At 41.6% G+C, this 18,470-nt stretch overlaps 1 protein-coding gene across 1 annotated transcript; it reads left to right on the forward strand.

Moving 5' to 3' along the window:
* The first annotated feature begins 7,133 nt into the window (after positions 1-7,133).
* C12H3orf49 (chromosome 12 C3orf49 homolog) lies at positions 7,134-18,336 on the forward strand. The gene is made up of 5 exons (XM_029917732.1): positions 7,134-7,258; positions 11,244-11,566; positions 14,204-14,328; positions 17,501-17,614; positions 18,068-18,336. The coding sequence occupies exons 1-5, from the start codon at positions 7,134-7,136 to the stop codon at positions 18,263-18,265; spliced, it is 885 nt and encodes a 294-aa protein (XP_029773592.1). The 3' UTR covers positions 18,266-18,336.
* The last annotated feature ends 134 nt before the right edge of the window (positions 18,337-18,470 follow it).

Raw genomic sequence — 18,470 nt, forward strand, 5'->3', positions numbered from 1 at the left:
TCTCTCTCTCTCTCTCTCTCTCTCTCTCTCAAAAAGAAATAAAACATTAAAGAAAATTAAAAATGAGGTCAATAGAAGAGCACTTGGCTGGCTCAGTCAGTGGAGCATGTGACTCTAAATCTCAGGGTTGTGAGTTTGAGCCCCGTGTTGGGTGTAGAGATTACTTAAATACATTTTTTTAAAGTAAAGAACTAAGTAGGGAAAAGAGGTGGTGGTGATGGAGGAGGGCACTTGTGGGGAAGAGCATTGGGTATTGTATGGAAACCAATTTGACAATAAACTATTTTTTTAAAAAAAGAACTAAGTAAAAAGAAGGTAAAATTAATTTTAATATAATGTTTTATTGAACTCAATGCATTCAAAGTATTATTTTAACATGTAGTCGATATTTTAAAATGTTAATAAGGGGCACCTGGGTGGCTCAGTTGGTTAAGCCTCCAACTTTGGCTCAGGTCAGATCTCACATTCATGGGTTCGAGCCCCGCGTCGGGCTCTGTGCTGACCGCTAGCTCAGAGCCTGGAGCCTGCTTCTGGTTCTGTGTCTCCTTCTCTCTCTGCCCCTCCCCCTCTCATGCTCTGTCTGTCTCTGTATCAAAAATAAATAAAACATTAAAAAAATTAAAATAAATAAATAAAATAAAATGTTAATAAGATACTTATACCTATGAAATATTCAAAACCCTGTGTGTGTTTTACACTAATAGCACAACTTCATTCAGACTAGCCATAGTCAAGTGGGTAATAATCCTTAGTGCATTGTGGTTACCATGTTGGGCAGCACAGCTAGAGAAGTTTGTTGTAGCTTTTACAAATATGATTATTTGTTTTTATTGGACATATCAAATGTAATCATGCCTAAGAAATTGGAAATTATCTCAGAGAGGTTTTTTTCAGTATTAAGATATTCATCATTTATTCTTAGAATATTAAGCATATTTTGCATGACTTTTGGGGGGCAGTAATGACAGTTTGACTTTTACCCAATTTCCAAAGTGGATGATTCTAAAAACAAATGGTTAAATTCATCAACTGAGTTCTTTTATGACATCCATTCATGCAATAGTGAGGGGAAAAAAAAATCACTTGAACCAATGTCTTGGTTATTATGCATTCAAAGTTTGGGTAACTGATATTTAAATGCTTAAGTTTGCCTTTTTAGGGGCTCCTGGGTGGCTCAGTTGGTTAAGCATCTGACTTCGGCTCAGGTCATGAACTTGTGCATATCAGGCTCTGCTGACGGCTCAGAGCCTGGAGCCTGCTTCTGATTCTGTGTCTCCCCCTCTCTCTCTGCTCCTCCCCTACTCACACTCTCTCTCTCTCTCTCTCTCTCTCTCAAAAATAAATAAACTTTTAAAAAAAGAATTAAATGCTTGACTTTGATTTTTTTAGTAAAATTGTAGTGTCTGCTCATTATTTTTTAAAATCGAATAATATAAAGTATATAAAGTAAAACAATTTTTAAATCCCCTCATTTCTCCCTATCTCTGCTTCTCTACCACCACTTCCACTCTCAATCTCTAAAAATAACCACTGCTAAGTCTTTGATACATATTCTTCCAGAACCTTCTATGCCCATTTGCATATGAATGTAGAGAAAAATTTTTAAGGGACTGTTTCATGGTCATAGTTTGGGGACATCCTGTCTCCACTAGACAGCAGCCCGTAGATTACCTTTTTGCTCACACATCTAAACACATAGGTAGATCTGCCCTCCTTATAAAGGCTCCAATGTCCGTAATCGGTCTGTAGGGCCATTGTTCAATCTTCTATTGATGAACATGCAGGTTGCCTCCAGATTTTTACTGCTACAAATAAACCTACATTATGATGTGGGTCTTTCAGTAGAATAGGTTCCCAGAGGTGGAATGCTGGTTCTGCCATCTCAGATTTCAAATGCTAGTGAATATTGCCAAATTGTCCTCCAAAGAGCTTACACTGATACTAACTGCACCTGAGAGGATATGTTGATTAAAATGTAGACTTTCCAATGTGGTACAGCCCAGAGCACTTGATGACTTCTAGAGCCAACACTGAGAAGTTAGGAAGGAGGGTATGAGGAAGCCACATGATTATTTCAAAGCTCCATGGTATGAGTCCGAGTCATAGATACCAGCCTGGGGCAGCAGGCAACACAAAAAGCAGTCTAGGAAAAGGCATCATACATTTGAGTCTGTCTCCTCCTCAGAGACTCTTTGCTCCAGCCTGTGCCTTCTCTGACTTCTAGGGAGCGGAACTATCCAGATAAACACCTTCTCTGTGGAAACACTTTGTCTCTAGGCACCCTGTGTACACTTCCTCGTGACACAATTCTCGCTAACTGGTTGGTAAAGTGACACCTTCTTCTCTCAAAAAAGGCGGAAGTTCCAGTAAGGAGATTTGCCTGAGCAGGAGGAAAAGTCCCCACGTCACAGTCCCCTGCAATGCCAGGACCTCCCAAACCCTGGTGAATCTGGGGTGGCCAGGATTAGCAGGAACTCTTCAAAAAATGGTCAGCCTGCTACATTCATTCGTTTTCAAAAGGATTTGGTTTAAAAATGACCCCAGGTCACTAAGGTACATGGTCTTGCCCTGTTCTAGGTGTTTATCTTTCCAAGACTTGGACTAAGACCCAGAACCTCTGTTAACCAAGTTTGCAGAGGGCTTACAGATGGCTGGGGGAGCTGTTATGCAGCCAGGTGCATAAACAGTTTAATAGTTGGCCAAAAGCCAATAGAGGGGCACTTGGGTGGCCCAGTCGGTTGAGCGTCCAACTTTGGCTCGGGTCATGATCTCATGATTTGTGGGTTCGAGCCCCATGTCAGGCTCTGTGCTGACAGCTAGCTCAGAACCTGGAGCTTGCTTCGGATTCTGTATCTCCCTCTCTCTCTGACCCTCCTCGGCTCGCACTCTCTGTCTCTCAAAAAATAAAAATAAAAAAAAACACAAAAAAATTTTTAAATAAAAAAAGCCAATAGAATGCAAGTCAACACACTTAGGTTACAATTTGTGGTGGAAATCAACTTTAGGATCACTTATGGGAAAGACCCAGCTGATTGAATGGAAAAGTGACATAAAAAATCTCTGGGAGCAGTAAATAGGTGACCCAGAGGCTAAATATGATCCACAAATCATATTTTTAAATGCATGAGGATAATTAGAAATTTGAAGTTCAATAACATTTGACCAAGCCTAGCACTCTACAGTTTGCCACACCTCCCACCCCATCCTACCCCATCCCACCGCTTCTCACATCTACCTGCCCGGCGCCTGCAGGCATTCATGTTGGCAATCTCTGACTTAGTAGTTTCAGTCCATTGCTATCTCACTAGGAGTCAACTGTTGTTATGGTTACCTAAATAGGATTATGCGATCTCAGACGTGTTCAACAGAAGGATAACGTTGAGAACAATAAAGATGGTGTTTTGACCAGATTTTGTCCTGCTCTGTCTTTTTGGTTTTTCAGAGGAACATTTACAAGCATCCAGGGAATGGCCAAATGGATGTGACTCCAAGCCACACCCCGTGCAGGATGGTTGAAAAGGAAAAGATGGTTTATCAGGGTCTCTCTCTCTCTCTCTCCAGTAATTCCTACCTCATTAAACCACTGCAGTCTCACACTTGAACCGCTGCAACAGCATGCCTGCCAGTGTCTCCCTGTCTCCCAGACTCAGTTCATTTCAGCATTAGTTATTTCCTGAATCTACACACTTTTATTTCCGGCTGCTCCTAGCCACCATTATCTCCAGCCTGACCCAGTTGCCTGCCTAATGACCTTTTGTCAACCATACTTGGTCCTCTCCAATGGATTTCCCAAGCTGCACACAGTAATCTCTTCAAAACCCCAGCATAATGCTGTCCTTCTTTGTCACCTCTGTTCCTACCACAATGGTCTCCTTTCTGCCTTCAAACATGGCCTGGTCCCCACCCATCTGAGAACTTTTGCTCTGGAGTTTTCCATCTTGGAATACTTTTCCTCTCAGATGTTAGCCTAGTTTGCCTCCTTCTCCATGTGAAATGTCTCACCTCCAAGTCACTTCATTACATGTCTTCTTGATCACTGTGGCAGAAACACCCACTTCTGCTCGCTTTTCTACCATCTTTTCCTAGATTTTTCACAGCATTCTTTTCCAGCGCCTGCAATGTTTGATCTGTTTGCTAACGGGTTCGGCGTCTGTCTTCTCCACTAGGATGTAATTCCTGGGCAGACTTTCTACCCGTTTTCATCAAGGCTGAATCCCCATTGCACAGAACACATGTGTATTGACTAGCTCCTTAAAACTCTTGTCGGGGCACCTGCGTGGCTCAGTCATTAAGCATTTGACTTCGGCTCAGATCACAATCTCACAGTTCAAGGGTCTGAGTCCACATCAGGTGAGCTTGAGCCCCACTATGGGTGAGCTCAAGCTCAGTGTCAGGTGAAGACGAGCCCCTGCTTTGGGTAAAACATGAGCCCAGGTGAGTCCTGCTTCTCTCTCTCTGCCCCTTGCTCACTTGTACCTCCCCCCAAACAAACAAACAAGCAAACAACAAACTTTGTCAAAGTCATAGAGACATGTAAACAGAAGGATGGTTTTCAGAGGCTGGGGGCAGAGCGGAGAGAGATGGGGAGGGAGGAATAGGGAGTTATTGTTGAAAAGGTTCAGAGCTTTAGTATTGAAAGATGAAAAAAGTTCAGGAGACAGGGGCTGATGGCTGCCCAATAATGTGAATGTATGTCACGGCACTGAAATGGACACTTAGGCCGGTTCAGATGGTGGATTTTATACTATGCATATTTTCCCACATTTAAATGTTTGTTTAAATTATTTTTTGAAGACACTTAACACCTCTCCATTGCTCTGAGGATCAAGGCCAGAATTTTTACTTTGTTCTGTGGGAACCAGCAGGTTTGGCCCCGCCTACCTTTGCGGCAGCCACTATACCTTGTACGTTTTCAAAGACATCAGACTTCTTTCCCCCAGGGATTTGGTGGCTGCTGACTCATCTACATGGGACAGTCAGCTGCACATGACTAGATCTTTTCCAGTGTTCAGTTCTAAGGCTCGGGGATTCAGCAGGCCTGCCTCCCTTCCCTGCCTCCTTGTCTAAAGTGGAGCCTCACTGTCTTATCGCCCTTTTCTATTTTCTTCATAGCATTGCTTCTATCTGGCTAAAGTTAATTTCTTAGGTTCCTCATTTGTTGCCAGCCTCACCCACAGCATCTTAAGTTAATTTAGTTCAGAGATTCTGTGTATTGGTATGCCAGTATCCCAGGCATCTAGAATCCCACAGCGTGCACTAGGCGTTCAAGTAATTGACAGTTAGCTGATTGAATAAAGCATTTGTGGAAGGTAGCAGTTACTAGTCCTGTTTTACAGATGAGAAAATGGAGGTCCAGGGAGGATTTATCACCTGCCCCAGGACCATATCCTGTTAGGGGCAGAGCTAGAATTTAAAAATAGAATCAGCTCAGATTGGTGTCTGTCTGTGCCCTCGCTGTTCTGATCACCCTGCTCTTGTACCTCTAGCTCCTTCATCTGCTCCAGGGCTCCCTGGAGAAACCGTGCAATTTGTCACAGAAGCCAAAGCAGCAAATGGTGCTGCCTGTCACACACATGTGCACACACACACACATAGAGTCTTGCACACACACAGAGGCTTGCACACTCACCAACATGTACAAACACAAGACACATACATACACAAAAAAACCCAGATCTCTTTCCCTAATGTGGAATTAAGCTCCTTCATTCAGATGTATGACAAAACACAATAGAATTAAGACAACTATTCCAGTGATGGACTGGAAATGATTGGCTCGTGGTTAAAGAACATGCTCATTCACTTATTCATTCATTCAAGCACCCATTATTTATCGTGTTCTGGGAATTCCAACAGTGGAGGAAAAACAGACCAGGGAGAACCACAAGCTCTCTTGGCTGAAGCACATCAGGTGCGGTGTATTTCATTGTTTTTCAAAGGACCACCTGCACCCAGTCTCCAAGAGCGTGGGTGCTATTTGTAGCCCTAGTTTACAGATGAGAAAACAAGCAGACAGGGTAAGGGAATCGACAGTGGCGCTGGACCAAGAAACCTCTTACTCTCTCAATGTAATACACCTCATGCTTGACCGTTTTTAAGCTCTTTCTCACAGTACTCGAACATACAAAACCCTCACTACTCCAGGCGTGTCTGTGGACCAGCAGCATCAGTATCACCTGAGAGTTTATCCGACATGCAAGTTCTTGGATTCTACCCGGACCTCCTGAATCAAAATCTGCATTTAAAAAAACCCCAGGTAATTCATGTGCACATGAAAGTTCGAGAAGTATGCTTCCGATTACTGATGAATACAAATGCAAAAAGCAGGGCAATCCTTGTATCGCGGGCTCTCATGGTTTTCTAGAATTTTCTTTCTTAGCATACAGTTATTTCCTACTGAAAAACTCAAAACGCTATGGCGTGTGATGGGAATAAAGCCTAGTGTCTGCTGCCACCTTGTGGTGAGGCGGAGTTTGCTCTTCCTCAGGAAATAAACGGGGAAATACTAGAAGGGAAGGACACTCAAATTTTTCAACCATGTGCTTTGAGAAACTGCTACAAAATTCTATGATATAATAAAATAACATTGAAGTGGACTATGAGATGGTCAGATAACAACTGGCCTTTTTAACCTGTGTCTCCCAGGACTGAGAGAGTATTCATCAGCTCTAGTTGAGAAATCTGACAAAAGTTAGGGTCAGCGATATTCCTACTGGGTCTTTTCTTTTTTGGAACGCCAACAGGCACACCTGAATGCGATAATCAATTGGTGTGATTATTTTATTACCAACCCAAATGACAGTGGTTAGGCAATCAGGCCACCTTTTTTTTTTTTTTTTTTTTTTTTTTTTTTTTTTTTTTTTGCATTTGCCTTGCCCGACGGGAATTTCCCAACACTCTGTCAAATGCATCATCCCCAACCTCTGAGAGGTGGTAAAGAGGGCCAGTCCCACCAATGATGTCTCTCACACCTAGAAGGGAATAAGAACAAGACTGCAAAACTTTCCTACATACTTTGTCCCCAAACAGCCCAGCAGTTAAAAGTGCCTCCGGCACTGGATAATCTTGTTTTGCTGCTGTGAGCTCAAGAGCTGAAGAAATCCAAAACAGCTACGCACGTGGACCTGACAGCAATGGACCCCCCTCAATCGTATCTTCCAAAGTCTTTTAAGGGCGCCTGTGGAAGAGTCGTCGAGTACCGGAGACTCCAGCAACCCAGAAAGAAAAACCGCCCCTTTAAAAGGAAGGGGATGGAAAGGTAGGTAAATGAGATTCATTTGTTTTCTTTTCTGTTGAGGGCGATGCTTTAGATTTGGCATTAAACGATATTCATTGTGATGATTAGAAAAAGAGGCCTCTCTTTTTCAGTATGCCTTTAGAAATGAAGTCTCTGAGTGGATTGGGGGCGGAGCGAGGTGCTACATTTATACATTGGTCGGGAAGCCTAGTGCCACAGTGCAAGGCTCAATTAATGAACGGGAGAGTGTAATTGTGATGAGGAAAACCTTTTCTTTCCACCTGAATTTGAGTTTTAATGCAGCATGGGACACTAAGATAAGCACTAAGTTGTTATTTCAGTCTCAAAATTTTAGACATCACACATCCTATGTGAACACTATGATTTTGAAAATTCAGTAGTACATTCTTTGATGAGAGTCTGTGCTCAAGCTTTCTGCCCCCTTGCCCAGCAATATGTCCTGACATAGGTACAAATTGTTTCCACGCTATGCAAGTTCTTTAATGTGACGTTAAAACTGTCTTACACCTGGTATTTCCTGCCAGTGGAAAAGCCATAGAGACAGGCATGAAATACTCCAAACATAATACATTTTAATTTGGAAAATCAATGAGATGATTGATCTTCCAATTTCTTTTGGCTTCTTTCTTACCAGGTTCATGAGCAATAGCTCAGACATGTGGAAATGAGGTGTTTTTATGAGGCTTGAATCATCCAACACAAACCTTCTGAACTTCCTTGGACAAAATGAAATATTGCAGAGATTTCCACTTTCAATAAGAAAAAGAGGTTAAAAGGGGAAGCAATACAACAAAATAAGTTCATTACCAACCAAGATATTTGAAAACGTAGGCAGGGAAGGGTCCTTTTCAAAACAGAAATTGCAACAGTTCCATTCCAAGGCCCTGGAGCAAAGTCATTTTTGTTAGTTATGTTATAAATAGATTGGAGAGGTGCCTGTGTGGCTCAGTCAGTTACGTATCTGACTCTCTATTTTGGCTCAGGGCATGATCTCATGGTTTATAAGTTCGAGCCCTGCCTTGGGCTCAGGGCTGACAGCACGGAGCCTGCTTGGAATTCTTTGTGTCCCTCTCTCTCTGCCCCTCCCCTGCTCATATTCTTTCTCAAATAAATAAACTTTAAAATAAACAAACAAATAGGGAATGAGGGTAGAGGGCATGGTGTGGGAGATACGTTCTTTAGATTCAGACTTCTTAGAGCCGTGCTTTTAATCTGAGAGATTATACAGAAGGCCTTTGGGGTTCTTGAGCCTCCTGAAATTGTATTTCCATTATTTTGGGAGTGTGTGTGTGTGTGCGCACATCTGTAGATTTATGGTAGTAGAAATTGATGGCTTTACTAAATGATTCTCACAGGGCTCTATGAAAGAGTAATCCTTGCCCATAAATAGTCTTTGGGCAAATTAGAAAATGGAGACTCTTTACTGCTGTATGGAGCTCCTGGGTGGCTCAGTCGGCTAAGCGTCTGACTTTGGTTTAGGTCATGATCTCACTGGTTGTGAGTTCGAGTCCTGCGTTGGGCTCTGTGCTGACAGCTCAGAGCCTGGAGCCTCCTTCCGATTTTGTGTGTGTGTCTCTCTCTCTGCCCTTCTCCAACTCACCATCTCTCTCTCAAAATAAATAAAACATAAAAAAATTTTTTAAAGGCTCTTTACTGCCATCTGCTAGAGAGTTATAGTAATTATACACTAAAATGACTACATGTGAATAGCACCCCCTAGCGTTTGTGTGCATGTGTAACTGGAAGAACTCCTGTTCCAGTCCCAAAAGGGAGGCAGGCTGGCCCCCAAGGTCTCCCTTCTTTTCACCTCTAGCTTGAGCTTCCTCCTTGCCTTTACATTTTTTCCTCACCTAAAGAGATCACATATTAGTAAGAGCTATTGTTTATTAGGTGCCAAGTACGTGATTTTTTTCTTTTTATTCTCACATTTCTGAAAATAGTATACCCACTTTCAAATGAGAACACCGAAGCTTATAGAGGTTAGATAACATTAGAAAGTGGTTAGATCACACGACTAGAAGTGTGGTGCTGGGTTGAACAAGACCATTTAACTCTGGTGCCTGGACTCTTCTGAACGACTTCCCGTGTATAACTACCAAGAAGCTGAATGATTTGGGTCCAGTTTAGAGCAGTATTTTCTTGAAGGATGTGTATGCCCTACTGGTGGTACTTGAGATACTTTAGGTAGGCATATGAAGAACATCTTTTAATAGTTATGAACTTAATTTAATCCATACTAGAAATATATGTCACATATACTGCAAACATAAAAGAACATAATACAATATAAAACCTGGATTTCATCCAGAGGAATGAAGATTTATATTCATACAAATGTTTATGTGTGTATTCATATTAGCCCCACACTGGAAACAATCCAGATGTCTTTCAACGAGGGAATGATTAGACAGTGTGGTAATCCAGATCCTGGAATATTACTTGGCAGCAAAAAGGAACAAACAATTGATACATTCAACAACCTGGATGAATTTCCAGGAGATTTATGCTGAGTGGAAAAAAAAAAGTAAATCCCAAAAGATAATACACTGTATCCATTTATATAACATTTTTGAAAGGACAAAATTATACAAATGGAAGACAGCTTAAGGAGACGGTGGGGGAGGGGTGCCTGGGCGGCTCAGTCGGTTAAGCATCTGACTGCTGCTCAGGTCATGATCTCACAGTCTGTGGGTTTGAGCCCCGTGTCGGGCTCTGTGCTGACAGCTCAGAACCTGTAGCCTGCTTCAGATTCTATGTCTCCCTCACTCTCTGCCCCTCCCCACTATCTTTTTCTCACTCAAAATAAAATAAAGACAAAAAAATTTTGTGGAAAAAAAAAGGAGATGGTGGGGGTGAGTGAGAAGTGGGTGTGGCCTGGTGGTGATAGAAATGTTCTAGATCTTGACAGTATTGAAGTTGTGATAATTATACTTTCCCAAGAGGTTACCATTGGAGGAAACTGGGCAAATCTCCTTGTATTACTTCTTATGGTTGCTTGTGAAAACTACAATTATCTCAAAATTAAAGGTTTAATTTTTTTTTTAACTAACGAGCCATCCAGGTGCCCAAAGTTTGTTTATTTATTTTTTTTGATCTCTGGGATTTTATGGATATTGTTTGGGATGATACTAAAGATAACAGCTACTTGAGGAAGAATATTAGCTAAAGAATGGTTCTCATGATATAGATGATGTTTACTCTACAATAGTGAGTAAACGCACACATTGGGATCAGATCCTGGGTTATTTAAGTTATTTAACCTTTCGAAGATTTATCTGTCATTTGTAAAATGGAGATGGCTGTAGGAAGGGTAAATCAGATAAAATACAGGGAAGAACTTTGAGGAGTGTTTAGTGCAAGAAACATTACCTATTTGTATTACTAAAATATGCCAAAATGATGAAGATGGTGTATGACGGTTTGGAATTTTAGAAATGAGAGTTTAGAGTTATTCTACCCAAATGAGTGCTCTATGTACTTGCAGCATTTATGGGGCTTGGAGACTCCACCCTTACTACCCTCGCCAACGCTCGTCACTGTAGGCTGGGAACCACCAAAGCCAGGACAAGCCACCTCTAGCCATCGAGACAAGGTTGCCCATTTGCCAATATGTGTTCTCTCGGTCACAGACGGGGATTAAAATCTGCATTCTATGCTTGGCCAATTAACTTAACCTCTCTTTGTTTCACTTTACTCATTAGTAAAACAGAGATAACAATATGATCTACCTCTTAGGGAGCTAAGAGGATAAAATGAGAGAGTGGCCAGAACGCACTTAACTACAGTTGGGTAACAAAACACGGAGTTGCTTTGGTTTTGTGTTTCTGTGATTTGATTCTTGGTCTTCAGTTTTATATTTTGGAATTGTGTGATTAAGTTGCAATTCAAGTTTGGATTTTGGTGATTTAAATGAATGGTTTGTAACTTTCCAATTTCCTTAATATAAATTTTGTTTTGTTTTGTTTTTGTTTGTTTGTTTGTTTAGATGGCATAGAACTGTGTCTACCAACTTAGTAAAACAAAATGTATTGGTGCCCAGAGAGGAAACGTCTGGTGATAGTGACATGGAATTTCACGAAAGCCAGCAAAATACCAAAAAAAACTGGCTGAAGAAAGTGAAGACTGTTTTGGGAAGGATGACGTCCTACAAATGTAGACGCAAGTCAGCAAATGGTGGTAGAGGGGCCTCCACTAACCCTAAGGAAACTTTCCTTTCGAACACGCAGAGCCTTCTTCCTAGAATCGTCAAGGAACTTCCATCCCCCAGGTTATTTATGAAACCAAGAATGAAAAAGCTGTCACAGAATGGTAATCAAAGGCAACTTATGGTTAAGTGTCAAGGCCAAGAGGAATAGTGAAATGAGGATAGCTTTGCTTGCTGCCCAAAGTGTGGCATCTCCTGGGAGCTTGTCTGAAATGCAGAATCTTGGGCCCCGCCTGGGTCTACTGAGTCAGAATCTGCATTCTATACAGAGCCCAGGTGACGTGCTTGTGCATACATTTTGAAAAGCTCTGCGTTAGATGGTTTTTGAGGTCCTTCCCAGTCCAGCTGGTGGTGTATTTGTTCTAATGCTACTTTTTCATTGAAACATGAACACACAGGCATATATGTATGTATATACATGTACACATCTATACATATACATACATATATATTAGAAAGTCAAACTAAAGTAGGATTTTTCCTTTGTTTTGTTTCTGGAAAAAGTAGTGATGCAGCCTTTGAAATAGCTACTTCCTACGGTGGAGGGTATAGGTGAATTCTAGGAGTATAATTTATGAAGGGTGAGTCCTAACAAACATTTTATTTTATTGTATCTACTTTCTATGTACCCTGTGGAAGAATCAGCATTTGAACTGTTAAGTTCAAGTCTTTTATGTAGTCATGCTGTTTGGTGGGGGAGGTGTCCTGAGTTATGACCAACAATACCACTAATGTTCGCATTCTCTGTAGCTTTTCTAAGTTGATAGACTATTTTTTAGAGCAGTTTTAGGTTTACTAGAAAAATGGAATGGAAGATACAGAGATTTACTTCCTAGATACCCTCACTCACTCCTTACCCCACCTACACAGTTTCCCCTATTATTAATGTCTTGCCTTATAATATGACAACCCCATTGTGTGATGTCATATATCCACCATTACAGTGCCATCCGGGACAGCTTCATTGCCCTAAATATCCTGTGTAGCTTCTTAATGTCTTCTATAGCAGAACATCAGGAAACGCGTACGGCCCTCACAGCACAAGTATGGAATTCACACACAGTCCCACATTTCACACAGTGATAAGGCTGCATACCTGTTGAGTACTTTTTTCAAGAAATAAACAAACAAATAAACACCTCCAAAAATGATGGCTTTCAGCTGACTGATTGCCCTTTTAAACTCTCTCTTCTGGAAAAAGCAGTCACTAATGCTAGCATCCAAGCATCTAGCAATTTCCTGGTATGAATTGACCTATCTATTTTCATTGAAAATAACAAAGACAACATGTTTCTATACTGATGGGGCTGAAGTTGAAGAGTCTAACAGGAAACAGACATCAAAGTCTTCCTTCCCATCTGTGTGCATTGGCTTATTTTCCTTAGTTGGAATAACCAATATCTATACCAACATTTCTTCAGAAAACATGCCTTTCAGGCCATAGCTCTAACATTATGACACTGTCTCACCTGGGGCCCAAAGACAGTGGCTTTTCCCTGTTGACCTTCACAACATTTTTTAAAATGTTAATGTTTATTTATTATTTTTGAGAGCGAGAGAGAGAATGCACAAGGAGGGGCAGAGAGAGAGGGAGACACAGAATCCGAAGCTGGTTCCAGACTCCGAGCTGTTAGCACAGAGCCCAATGTGGGGCTTGAACTCATGAACCATGAGATCATGACCTGAGCCAAAGTCAGATACTTAACAGACAGAGCCACCCAGGCACCCCTAAAATTTCCTTTATAAAAGCATTTATTATGTTAGGAATTGAATTGATAGAATGAAAAAAATTAAGGAGGCTAGATTTCACATGGCTCCTAGAAAATGAATATGGCATTTGATGACTGAGCCTTGAGCCACATGGCTGGGGAGTGAATAGCTTTAAACATTGTTTCATTCAATGACAAATACTCAAGGGATGGTCTTACACATTACAGGGTTGGTTTTTCTAATTCCACAATAATTAAAGGAAAAAGCAACCCAGGGGTAAAAATGATGTCTCAAACATGGAAACTGTAACCACCTTGTCAGAATGGGTTGGTGACCACTGAGGTCATGACCACAAGAAAAGGCAGATGTGCACAGAAGAAAGTGTAAGATTAGAAAAAGCAAACCCAGGGGTACCTAGGTGGCTCAGTCAGCTAAGTGTCCAACTTCCACTCAGGCTGTGATCTCAGGTTTCGTGGGTTTGAGCCCCACGTCGGGCTCTGTGCTGACCGCTCAGAACCTGGAGCCTGCTTTGGATTCTGTGTCTCCTTTTCGCTATGTCCCTACCCTGCTCACGCTCTGTCTCCCCCTTTCTCTCTCAAAAATGAATAAACATTTTTTTAAGTTAAAAAAAAAAAGAAAAGAAAAAGCAAACCCATTTTCTGTCTTCAACCCCAAGGAAAAAAGCTACTGAGGCAGCATGGAATGCTGTCTTTTCAGAACTCATCTTCTTTCTTTCTTGTTTCTTTCCTTTTAAGTTTATTTTGAGAGAGACAGAGAGAGAGAGAGAAAGAGAGAGAGAGCAAGCAAGCATGAGTGTGAGTGGGAGAGGGGTGGAGAGAGGGAGAGAAGGAATCTCACGCAGGCTCTGCACTGTCAGCAGAACTCACAAACCATGAGATCATGGCCTGGGCCAAACTCAAGAGTCCACCGCTTAATTGATGGAGCCTCCCAGGTGCCCCCACAATACTCTCTAATAAGAAAGTTTATCATTGTGATCCTTACAGGTTCTTTTTCCCCTCCTTCTTTCTAAGCGACTCTACAACTTGATGTTGTAGAAGCAGAGACTGAGGAGATAACCCGAGGAAATACACTGCTCCGGGCCAGGAGAACCACCAAGCGGTTGTCTGTGACATCCCTTCCTTCAGGACTGCAGAAGGTACAATGCTAAGCCCCACTCACCTCTACAGACTTTGATATAAGTCAGTGTCCGTAATAATAATAAAGTTCTTGTAATCAAGCCCCTCAATCTGCTGCTTGTGGCCTCTTCTCTAAGAATTTAAGGCACAACAAGCAGGGTTTCTGGGTCTGATTCTTCTACTTTTGACTCAAATGGTTCAGCTTCTACTATCATTGGGGCAACAGTAAAGTGCTGAACTTTTCTGATTTTTCAACTATTCAAATATCAAGTTAGTATATTATTAGCATCAGGTCAATCACACATGCTGCGTGGAGAGGAATGCGTAAGACCACCACTGCCCGAGAGAACTTTGGGTGAGGCTACAAGTGTTTACTGTCCAACATAGTAGCCACTAGCCACATGGGACTTTTGAGCCTGAAATGTGGCCAGTGCAATTAAAAAATTGAATTTTTAATTGTATTTCACTATAACTGAAATTAAAAGATAGTCACATGTATAGACAGTGTGGCAGTAGACAGTCCAAGAGTTTCCAAACCAAAGCCTGTGCTTATCTGTGTATATATAAATTTGAGCCTAAATTGCCCAGGATATTTTTTTTAATTGCCTGAACTATTAATATTATTTTTTAAGTTTATTTATTTATTTCAAGAGAGAGTGATTGTATTTTGAGAGAGAGAGTGTGTGGGAGAGACAGAAAGAAAGGGAAACAGAGAATCCCAAGCAGGCTCCACACTGTCAGCACAGAGCCCAATGTGGGGCTCAAACCCACAAACTGTGAGATCATGTCCTGAGCCAAAACCAAGAGTCAGATGCTTCACCAACAGAGCCACCCAGGTGCCCTAATTATTTTAAATGCAACAAATAATGGGGCACCTGGGTGGTTTAGTCTGTTAAGCATCTGACTTTGGCTTAGGTCATGATCTCATGGTTCACAAATTCAAAACCTGTGTCGGGCTCGGTGCTGACAGCTCAGAGCCTGGAAACTGCTTCAGATTCCCTGTCTCCCTCTCTTTCCCCTTCCCCTGTTTGTGCTCTGTCTCTCTTTCATAAATAACAAACATTAATAAATAAATATATATATACATACATACAGCAAATACTTAAAGTTAACTTTGTTCCAGTTTTAAGTGCTTTGAAAATATCAACTCCAATAATAATTACAACAGTCCTGTAAGGTAGGTAGCAATTCTATCCTTATTTTAAGGATGGCACTGGGAGGTTATTTGCTTAGATAAGTGGGAGAGACCCCAGGTTTCAAACCCAGGAAGGGCTGGCTCTAGAGTCCTTAATCATAATTACTATGCTGAATACTAATTGTACTGTCCCAAATGGTAGCCACTAGGTATAAGTGGTTGTTTAATTAAAATTAAAAAGTTCACTTCCTCGGTTGCACTAGCTCCATTCAAGTTGATTGATAATGACATGTGGTTTATGGCCCTTGTATTAGACAGTACATAAAGAAAATTTCCATTTTTGCAGAAAGGTCCATTGAACAGTGCTGCTCTAGAGTATCATTGTCAGAATGCACCAATATTAGTTTTGAGTTTTGTTTTTATGTCCTAGGTATTCATTATATTCCTATTATGTATTGGGCAATTTCTAGGTTTGGGGACTATAAAGGGCATCTAAAAAACATAGTTCTGTGTTGTGAACCTTATGCTTAGTAGAAGGGATAGATATTAAACCGTGGCTCTGCATAGCATCGAGGTAAGGATTATTTTTTGAAAGAATGGCACTGGGACAAGTAGATTTCATAGAGGAAAAAAGAAATTTGATCCCTATCTCACACCAGAGACAAAAATTAATTCCTGTTGGGGTTCTAGATCTGTGTGGAAAAGGTAAAACCTTAAAACTTCTGGAGGACAATAATAATGACTTCAGCACAGAGATAGACTTCTGAGGACACAGATTATCACTGGCCATGGAAGAAAAAAATGGATATATTTGGTTACGGCAAGAATTGCTGATCAGCGAAAGGCATGAAATCAAAGGTGGTCAATAGGGCTGTGAAGAGTTTTGTTTAGTTCTCAGAATGAGCTCAACAATGTATCTGAATGAATGGGTCACTTTTACAAATTAGACTATTTCCAGAAAAATCTGGATTTTTAAGCCTTCTTTTGAAAAATAGGATTTGGAAATAATCAGGCCCACAATTCCTCACGATGACCGCTGGAGATGTGCTGAGCCTGGCCCATTGGCAGGAGATGCGTTCCCTCCCATTTACCACCAGCTGCAACTGGCCCTGTTTGATACAACTTGCCTGCACCGTCTAGGCATTTGACAGTAGAATAGAGGTATTCGACAAGCACAGAGACAACTTAGTAATTACCACGTGTGGTAAGTGTTCAGTAGGAAAAAGGACTGGGTTCATGGGAGAGAAAAAAGAGGAGTCCAACTATATAGAGGAACTGGGAGGGTCCCGTAGTGACAGGTGAGCCTGGGCAAGCTTGGCTGGGCAGAGTGGCGGCTCACAGACTTGTCTGTAAACTCAGACCCAGGGTAGTAGGTCCCGTATGTGAGCCCTCCTCCCAGTGGGCGTAGGTCTAACAATAATTCCAAATACGAGTTCCTAGCCACAAGGGCAAGGGAGAGTGAACCCAGTAAGACTAAAAAGGGCCTTTTAGCCAGGAGCCATGACCTAGGAATGACTTCCAATAGCAACACTAGTAGGGCAGGCACTTATAACCAGCAAGCCAGAGACGATAGGGAAAGTATCAGGCATGGGGCGAAAAGAACCCAGAGCTTTCTTTTTATGTTCGGAGACATGTCTGCCATGAAAATAAGAAAACCTGCAGAAAAGAGACCAAATTAACAACTGGATCCAGTGCTAATGAGCTTTCTGGGGCACTGGTCCTCAGCAGCTCCCCACTCACTGCTCAGCAGCTGCCGAGGCAATTTCTTCTTCTTCCCCTTACGAATGACCTGCTTTTCCCCTGACACTGTATATTCTTTCAGAACCAATCTCATTTCTCTGCACCCTATAGATCTCTTCAAAGAGAGCCCTGGGCACAAAGGAGATGCATGGGGCGTGGAAAATAATAAGAATACGGTCTCCAACTCAACGTTGTTACATGGCAAATGTTCAGTTAATAAGAGAATGTCCCAAGGGTGAGAATTCTTATTTAAGCACCGTCACAGAAAGAATGTGGATACTTCTTAATCTGAAGTGTTTGTCACATTTTTATGATAGGCTCCGTACTCATTGAAAAAGAGATCCCACTTTCCAGCACTCAAAAAAAAGAAACATAGCATGGAAAACCTCCTCCGAAAATCAGATCTGACAGTGGGAAAGCTTCAAATGCAGGTAGTGGACAAAGGCTTTTGCTTTGTGTTTTTCAGAAGCAGCACAGAGGGCCCAGCAGAACTGAACACACAGCGCTGCTAGACAGCGCAGCTGTGGGATGGAGTTAATGATTAGCATGGAGAAATAATGTTAGTGGGGGGCATTCTGAGGGTGGCTGAAGGATTGCTAAGGGCACCTCGGATGATGCTGTGTGTCTAATAAATATTGAGTGAATTCAATTAGAATGAAGGCATGTACAAAGCCTTCTTTTGAGAAGCAATGAGATCGTCTTCACCGCCAGGTGGTAAATGCATGTTTTCAAGCTCTGTTTGCTATGACTTAAATTAGAATAATAGTTTGGGATTTGCAAACCGTCCACCAATTCCTGAACTTGTCTCTCGGGAAAAACAAGCACCCTTTCGGTTTTGACAAGGTTTTTCCACACACGGCTACAGTTCTTTGTATCTGTCATAGGTGGATGACCTCCTAGAAACAGTGACAGATAAATCCATGAAGTTATTGGCCCAGAGACATGCGGAGCTTCAACAGTGTGAGTTTCTAGGGGATGAAATTCTCCAGTCTTCGAAGCAGTTCCAGAGGCTCTCCAAGAGAACCATGAGGAAGTATAAACTGAAAAATGCATGTTTCCCGTGTACCCGCTGCTGCTTCTGATTTTGTTCCTGATGGCACAAAAGTGATCTTTTTAGGAGTTCTTACCTTTTAGTACATAATCCTGAATACATCTTTCTAGTGAACAATCAACTGGGGAGAGGACCATTTCTTAGAATATTCTGGAGAAAAGTCCTTCAGAAAAATTTTTTTAAATTGATTTTTAATTCTGAATCAATGTAAGCAACTTTTTGCTTCCTAGTTCTTC

The sequence above is a fragment of the Suricata suricatta genome, chromosome 12 (assembly GCF_006229205.1).
Source record: "Suricata suricatta isolate VVHF042 chromosome 12, meerkat_22Aug2017_6uvM2_HiC, whole genome shotgun sequence".
NCBI lineage: Eukaryota > Metazoa > Chordata > Mammalia > Carnivora > Herpestidae > Suricata > Suricata suricatta.